The following is an 8,415-nucleotide window of genomic DNA, read 5'->3' as shown; positions in this document are numbered from 1 at the left end:
CCTTCCTAGCTCATAAAGAACATTTTAAAGACAACTGGAAGAGGCAATTTTGGAGCCCAGTAGGAAAATATTTTAATTCCTGCACACACTTCCAGTAACTATTTCCCAGTTAACATGTCAATTTACCTCTTTGCAATAAGATTCTCATGCCTAAAATCATAGTGCTAACACCTGCACAGAAGGCTTGTTAAATTTTTGGTAAATTAGACTATAAATTCATTGCCATCAAGTCATGTGTTTTTAAAATCTGTTCCATTAATGATACTGCCTAGCACAGAGTAGGTTTTCAATAAACATTTTCAACAACCTAAGATGAGGAATGACCATCCACTATTGCATCTGTTAATGCTTTCTTTTTCTTTTTTATTATCAAGGTGCTATATACAGAGGGGTTTCAGTTACACAAGTAAGGTAATGAGTACATTTTTTGTCAACCTTGTTATCCCTTCCTAAATTTTCTCCTACTTTCCTGTCCCTCCACCCACCCCCCATACTGCTTTGATCTCATTATTTCTCAAGATGGGGCTTCCTGGTTAATCAACTCTAGACTCTGAGGTCAAGCTATGCCCCTCTTTCTCCTCCCATAGGGAGGTGGAGCAATCGTCCCAGGAAGGTTTGGGGATTCAGTCACAGTGAGGAGCAGTCAGTGATCCAGAAGCTTGTGCACCATGAGTGACTCTGCACTGAGCCACACCGGGCTCCTGGGCAGCCTCTTTGGACTCCTCCAAGTGGCCTCGCTGCTCAGCCTGCTTCTGCTGCTGTTCAAGGCACTTCAATTCTATCTGCAAAGGCAGTGGCTGCTCAAAGCCTTCCAGCAGTTCCCAAGTCCACCCTCCCACTGGTTCTTTGGGCACAAGGTAAGAAGGAGAGTGAAGGGGAGTGAAAGAGCTGGGAGGCCAGGGCTCCCAGAGACTAGTCAACAAACCAGGGAACAAAACACCAAGCCTCCAAGTGACAATATAGCTCTCCACCTGTGCTTATCCAGTAATAGGGAGCTCATTCCCTCACAGGGAGGCTGCTCTGCTATTACTCAGCTCTAGCCACATATCTTCCTTAAGCAGGTCTGATGTCTGTTCTGGCAGCCTTTTTTGTTGTTGGTGGTGGTGGCTGTGGGGCTTGAACTCTGGGCCTGGGCGCTGTCCCTCAGCTCTTCAGCTCAAGGCTAGTACTCTACCACTTGAGCTATAGCGCCACTTCCGGTTTTCTGGTGCTTTATTGGAGATCAGAGTCTCACGGACTTTCCTGCCGGGGCTGGCTTTGAACCCTGATCCTCAGATCTCAGCCTCCTGAGTAGCTAGGATTACAGGTGTGAGTCGCCGGTGCCCAGCTTGTCCTGCCATCCTTTCACCTGGAAGTCTGTAGATTTTCCTTCCAGACTTTCCTCCTCTTAGCACTAAGCACCAAGCCTCAGCTGTTATCCAAGAATCAGCCTTCTAGATGGTTTTCTGCCCCAAATTCTAGACTTCACTGAAATATTCAGAACTTGTCCCTGTGGCTACTATAAAATTACTTTTAAGCATTCATTTTTCCAATGATGTCAGGTCAAAAATGATCAGGAGCTGCAAGAGCTTCTCTCAAGAGTTGAGAAATTTCCAAGTGCCTGCCCACTGTGGCTCTGGGGAAGCAAAGCACGCTTCGTAATCTATGACCCCGACTATATGAAGGTGATTCTGGGGAGATCAGGTGAGAGTTAAGCCCTTCCCACCAACCATAGATCTTCCACTCTTAACACATACCCTGAACCTGTGAAATTACAGAAAGAAATAGCAGTTCAGCTAGCTGTGTCTAAATAACTGCCTATCATTATTTTCTTGAAGCCACAGTCTAGCATATAGCACACAGTATTTACTTATGTGCTTACAATTTATACAGTAAAACAGAAATGGGGCTCAACTGTTTTCTTTATCTTTTTTAACTAAATGAACTAGCTTCAGGCAACCAATTATGTAGATTGCCTTATATAAGAGAAACAAACAGATCCACATTGACTTGGGTGTGTAAAGTCTGATTGTCATTGACCTGGGTCATGAATGACAACCTAAACACCCACTGTATAAAAGCCTCAAAAATCTTTTTTATTCTTTAGCATTGAAGACATGGTTTATGTTTCTTTCGAAGTTACCATCCCATTTTTGGGAGTATCTAGCATCTGGAACATGAGGCCAGTCTTCTTGAGTCTAGCTGACTATCATGACAGAGACAGAGGAGGTTAGGTGGGCATTGGGAAGTAACATGGGAAATGCAAGCTGTCAACTGACAACAATAAAAATATCATATCTTGGAAACTAATGGAGGTGGGGGGAGAAAATTTTTGGAATGCATTATCAATGTGTATGTAGAGAGTACAAGACATCTCAATGAAAGTTATTAATAGAGGATTGCTATGAAAAAACAGAGAAGAGAGGGTTTTTCAGAGCAAAATAAAGCACATGCATGTCTGAAATATTATGGTAAAACCGGTTGGTACAATTAATATACACTAAAAATAAAAGAATGACAGGGGAGTAAAACAGACTCTGAAGGTAGACACCAGTAGGACTAGGGAAGATATCAAAGATGGTGAATGAGGATGAATAGGGTTAAAGTACTTATTTTGCTATTTGAAAGTAGAATAAAAAACATTTTGTTTTAAGAAGGGAAAAAGAGATCAGAGAGAGAATGAGAGAGGGTGAATTTGATAAGGATATAGTGAATGAATTTTTAGAAATGTCCCAATGAAACCACACTTGTACAATTTACATACTCTAATTTGCAAAAAAAAAAAAAGAAAAAAATACATGCAGGTAAAAAATATATCATGTCTGCCCCTGGTCAGAACATCAGTGTCTCTAATCCTATTATTTTCCCTTGTTTCCAAAGAATAACTCTCACTTACTTTTCAGACCCGAAAGCTCATGGTATCTATAAATTTGTGGCTCCATGGATTGGTAAGTATATCTTAACTAGAGCGATGGTCACTCCTCAGGTTAACCAAGTACTATCACTTGACCTTACTGAGAACAAAAGATTATCACTGTCAAAACCAATCCTTAAACACAAATTCCATTTTAATACTTCTACCTTGACCTTTACTTTAAAAAAAAAAAAAAAACTACTTCTGGTATGAGGCTCAGCGTCCTTCTACACTTCTTCCCAGTGGCTCCTAACCGTGCTCAGCCTCATATTTAGTGAAGGCTCCCCCCTGATATGCCCTCAAGTCTCCCCAACCTGTATCTGACAGCTGTTTTAATCATATCAGATATACAAGTACAATTGGAAGATTCATATTTCTGAAAGTGCTGCTGCTTATTTCCTTTATCCAAGAATTTCTGTCTTCCTGATCCACCCCCAGCACTCTCACAATCCATTTTTCTCATATCACCGTGTTGTTACTCCGCTTCCCTTTCTCACACACTCAAGCCCATATCCATCTTCTGTCCAGGCTATGGTTTGCTCCTGCTGAATGGGCAGACATGGTTCCAGCACCGGCGGATGTTGACTCCAGCTTTCCACTATGACATCTTAAAGCCCTATGTGGGAATCATGGTGGACTCCATTCGAGTAATGCTGGTGAGTCTGTCTCTTTCATGTCCACACGCCTACTCACAAAACACACTCATAGAGCTGGGCACCTGTGGCTCACACCTGTAATCCTAACTACTCAGAAAGCTGAGATCTGAGGCTCAAGGTTCAAGGCCAGCCCAGGCAGGAAAGTCTGTGAGACTCATATCCAATAAACGACTAGAAAACCGAAAGTGGCACTGTGGCTCAAGGGGTAGAGCACTTGCCTGAGCTGAAGAGCACAGGGACAGCGCCCAAGCCCAGAGTTGATGCCCCATGACCGCCCACCCCCCCACTCATTCATACTCCATTCTCTAACACAGAAACCATCAGACATAATCACAGAAATTAATGCTATCAACCCAATTGCAGTAAGAATCAGTTCCTCTGTAATAAGTGCAACAGAAAGCATCCAGGACCCAGGACTGAGCCAAATTGCTCATTGTCCTACTCAGAAGGTATCACGGTAGATACAGGCCCCTCTCCTTCTTTCTCAGCTCAGAAAAGTGGGGGAATAGAAACTCCCACCAAAAGCAAGCTACCTGTCCCTGGCTGGACTGGGAAATGACCGCATCAGTTGCCCTGGGAGCTTCTAAGGTGTCACTCAATCATCAGGGCCCCAGAGCTTATGAATGGCCATGCTGACCCATACATTGAGATGGACACAAGGCCTACATTGCCACAGACAATCCTACTTCACAATCACTTCCAACATGGCAGTGTTCTGTAAGATTTTGATGAATGAAAAAAATTGGAGTCCAAGACAGCCAACAATAGGATTGCTCCTGCAGGCTAAGCAGGCTTTCTTTTCCATGCTAACTAGTGTTTTCATATTTGGGATTTTACCAATTTTCAAGTCTACTCCACAAAACTTTCAGGAAACAGAAGCGTAATTACACTGTGGACTTTTTCATCAACCGACAAAAAATGACAGTTATTTTCAAAATTCAAAATGTGACCGGATGTATTTATGTCCAATTTTGTAATAACATTTTGTGACAAATAGGCAGACTACAAGTATTGTTCCACACACTTAATTTTCTACAAGGGCATCTGAGCCAAGGACTTAAAACAAGATAGATGGAGACACAGGAAAGGAACCTAGTCTAGTTAGCATAGATATTCCAGTGGGAAATGAGACTGTCAATGTCACCCTCCATCACAGGACCAATGGGAGAAGCTCAGCATCCAGGACAACTCTCTGGAGATCTTTGAACACATTTCCTTGATGACTCTGGATACCATAATGAAATGTGCCTTTGGCCAACAAGAGTGTGTCCAGGTGGACAGGTCAGTGACATTCATTTGCAGGGTCTTTGTTCTTACTAGCTGAGGGGGCTTACTCAACTGAGAGGCAAATGGGAAAGCGTCAATGCTCACCTCAAAAAAAAAGCAAAACAAACAAAAACCAAGATTGGGATCCAAAACTCAGGGGAACTTCAAATTCCTGACCTGACCCATTCCTTCCCAGACATACACCACTAATCTCCAACACAGGTGGTACACTGGATGTTTATGCCATCTCCATAAGGCCCTTAAAATAGAACTTAGATATTTCTCAGGGTTGTCTGTTCCCATTATTGTGGGACTCTGTACAGTGAGCTCACTCTGTGTGTGAGATTTCCCAAACCCCAGTGTGTTGTGCCTTCTGTTTCTCAGGAAATCCAAGTCCTACATCCAGGCTATCAGGGATCTGAACAACCTGGTTTTTGCCCGATTGCGGAATGTCTTTCACCAGAATGATGTCATCTACAGTCTGACCTCTAATGGCCGCACATACCATCATGCCTGCCAGCTTGCCCACGAGCATACAGGTTCTGTCTGTCCCTCCAATCTCTCTTCCTTTATCAGACTTAACCCAAATTACAGTCATGGCTCTCACACATAGATACCTCTGTTGAGCTAGAGACAAACTCTTGCAGAGTACTATGCCCGTACAAGTTATAGACACTGAGAGGTCAGGATATCAGGTACCATACAGGAATTACCAGTGCTTAGTACTGTGTTATTAAATAACACTCATGCTAGCAGTTTTCATCAGGGCTTCTGTGTTCTTTGCTCCCCACAGCTGATGTGCTAGACTTCCAGCCCTGACCCACATAGCCACCACCAAATACACCCTGTTTCCTACAGAGAATCCAGACTGGGGAAAGGGAAGGCTATTGGGAGGTGCTGTAACATTTGACTCTGCCTGCCTGGTAACTGTTGTCCTGGAACAGACAAGGTGATCAACCAGAGGAAGGCTCAGCTGCAAGATGAGGGAGAGCTGGAAAAGGTCAAGATGAAAAGGCGCTTAGACTTCTTGGATATCCTACTGTTTCCCAAAGTGAGTGCCTGTGCAGAGACCTGAGGCTTTGGGGAGAAACGCAGCCTGAGGGAAAATTTTCCCTCTTGACTATAACACCCCTAGATGGAGGATGGAAGCAGCTTGTCTGACAAGGACCTGCGTGCCGAAGTGGACACGTTCATGTTTGAGGGCCATGACACCACAGCCAGTGGCATCTCCTGGATCTTGTACATTCTGGCCACACACCCTGAACACCAGCAGAAGTGCAGGGAGGAGGTCCAGAGCCTTCTGGGAGATGGAGCCTCTGTCACCTGGTGAGTGAGAGCTCAATGTGTGGGAAACCCTACCACTCTACTGGGGCAAACTCTAGTCTTCTCAGGCCCTACCTGACCCTGAAGATGGGCTTCATTTCAGGGAGATCCTTGACAAGATGGCCTACACCACCATGTGCATTAAGGAGGCCCTGAGACTCTATACACCAGTACCCCTGGTGAGCAGAGAACTGAGCAAACCTGTCACCTTTCCAGATGGACGCTCCCTACCCAAAGGTATGAGCTTCCCACCCTTATTCACCAAGCACTCCGCAGAGCAAGGACGGAACAGAAATACATATATGCTTCCACAGTTTGGAACCCAGTGAGTCTCCCTTTCCTCGCAAGTAATTTGGATTCTTACTTTGAAGTTAGAATGAGAGAAATGCAAATGTCTAGCACAATTGAACCTCAACAAAATCTCAAAACCACTCTTCCTCCAATTCTCACTACTGTGCATTTTAAGATAGACAGAGCAGTGGAGCCTGGCTAAGTGCTATGGTTCCTTCCATAGGTGAAGGTAAATCAGGGAAGTTCAGGGATCCTATGTTAAAGGTGAAATGTATAATGTCCGAGGACCTTTCCAGTTGATAGAAAAGCAGATGATGTCTGGTTCTGAGATTTATTCCATAGTAGGAAAACATCCACTAACTCACCCCACACCCGGTATGAACTCAGTGCTGCTACGTTGAAGCTGTGAAAACACAGGATAGATAATAGATCTTGTTCAGACTCTGGAATCTCATCTTTTGTCATCAAGTAGATATCAGGCTGTGTATATGCCAGTCGAAGAGCGTGGATTATTAGGTGCTCCTGTGGTTCCATGAATAGACCATATTTTCAAGTGAGAAAAGTAGGAATAGTATAGAAAACCATGAAAGAGGTGAGAGAAAAGCTACAAAGCATAGAGAATGAGAGCAAGAGAGAAAAAAGGAACCTGTCTGCCGGGACGAGGTGAAATCAAAGTTACAAGCACAGGCAAGGAAGTAGCCCTGGGTCAGTGATGAGAATAAGGACACAGTGTCCACAGTCCTGAAATCCAGTTGGAGGACTTGGTGTGATAGCACCTTTTTCTGCAAGGCAGAAACCTCAGTATAGCTAAAGGGAACGACAACAGACACTGAAGGAAAAGAATGGAAGCACTTTATTACAGAGGTCTAGTTCTAATTCTTGAATGGTTCAATGCATGTTCTCTAAGTGTCATGGAAGATTCTTGGTTAGTGTGATTTGTCACTTCAATTCCTATTAGCACTGAGCCTCAATACTTCGTGATTTCTTGTCTGTGTCATGGTTTTCTCTCCTAAGCCATACTAGGTGCTGTTCCAAACACCACCTCTGAGGCTATCCACCTCCCATTAATGCTATAATTCTGCTCAAAGAGATTTTATTTGTCACCCATGCCATTTGTGTATACATGGCCTCTGCTGAATGAGGGACCAGACATCTACCCCACTGGCATTAATATTCTTTTCTGTCTCCCCCCCCCATCCTACAGGTGTCATAGTTACACTCTCATTTTATTCCCTTCATCATAACCCGAAGGTGTGGCCCAATCCAGAGGTATGAGAGTCCTGGGAAGAAAGGAGGGAGGGAAATTGACTCCTAGGCCTTGCACCTCCCATCAATCCCACATCTAGGCATGCTGTCCCTTCCTAGGTAGGAAGCAGGGCTTGACTCCTCTGTTTCTGGGTCCTGGTATTGTCTCTGCAGGTGTTTGACCCTTCCCGGTTTGCCCCAGATTCTTCCCGCCACAGCCACTCGTTCCTACCCTTCTCTGGAGGATCCAGGTGAGAAGCTGCCCAAAGGGTGATGGGTGTGAGAAAAGGCGAGTGTCCTGGCACCTGCCTGGTGCTCATAATTCTGCAGTTTTCTGAGTGCCATCTTCAACTGTGCCTTTCCTGGTTAATGGTTGTAGTTATATCTGAGCCCATAGGGACCTTGACCCATTGCCTTTTCCAATGACCAGACAAAACATTTTGTCAATGTTTGCTCCAAATTTCACTGTAGTGTAGCGTTTTTCCATTCTTGGAACATGCACTTTCAAAATTCTATTTTGTCATGTAAACGGACCCTTGGGTGTTGCTTTTCCTTTGTTGTCAGATACTGTAAAGTACATGTGTGTCTTTTCCATATTCTCCATGTAGTATCTCACCTTCCTTCAAAATTTTCATAGATGTAGAATCAGAAGGCCTACTGTTGAAGTCATGTATGTGAACGTTTGCAGCTCACCATAGAGGATATTTATTGAATACCAGGCAGTGTTGTCTCACACATTTG

The 8,415-nt window shown here is 44.1% G+C and overlaps 1 protein-coding gene across 2 annotated transcripts in view; it reads left to right on the top strand.

Moving 5' to 3' along the window:
* Window positions 1-617: 617 nt before the first annotated feature.
* Window positions 618-8,415, top strand: part of LOC138803374 (cytochrome P450 4A12-like) — a 10,466-nt gene continuing 2,668 nt past the window's right edge. Inside the window, exons 1-11 of one of the 2 annotated variants that reach the window (XM_069987299.1) lie at window positions 618-857; window positions 1,542-1,683; window positions 2,883-2,927; window positions 3,422-3,549; window positions 4,706-4,830; window positions 5,200-5,354; window positions 5,760-5,866; window positions 5,951-6,141; window positions 6,242-6,375; window positions 7,634-7,698; window positions 7,849-7,925. In XM_069987299.1, coding sequence (XP_069843400.1) covers window positions 669-857; window positions 1,542-1,683; window positions 2,883-2,927; window positions 3,422-3,549; window positions 4,706-4,830; window positions 5,200-5,354; window positions 5,760-5,866; window positions 5,951-6,141; window positions 6,242-6,375; window positions 7,634-7,698; window positions 7,849-7,925 — 1,358 coding nt within the window. In that variant the 5' untranslated portion in view covers window positions 618-668. The remainder of the gene's footprint in view (window positions 858-1,541; window positions 1,684-2,882; window positions 2,928-3,421; window positions 3,550-4,705; window positions 4,831-5,199; window positions 5,355-5,759; window positions 5,867-5,950; window positions 6,142-6,241; window positions 6,376-7,633; window positions 7,699-7,848; window positions 7,926-8,415) is intronic. The other variant, XM_069987300.1, reaches the window with a different exon arrangement.

This window comes from Dipodomys merriami, unplaced genomic scaffold (genome assembly GCF_024711535.1).
Source record: "Dipodomys merriami isolate MVZ:Mamm:240054 unplaced genomic scaffold, mDipMer1.0.p SCAF_34, whole genome shotgun sequence".
Classification (NCBI taxonomy): Eukaryota; Metazoa; Chordata; class Mammalia; order Rodentia; family Heteromyidae; genus Dipodomys; species Dipodomys merriami.
This window is presented reverse-complemented; position numbering and strand designations above follow the sequence as displayed.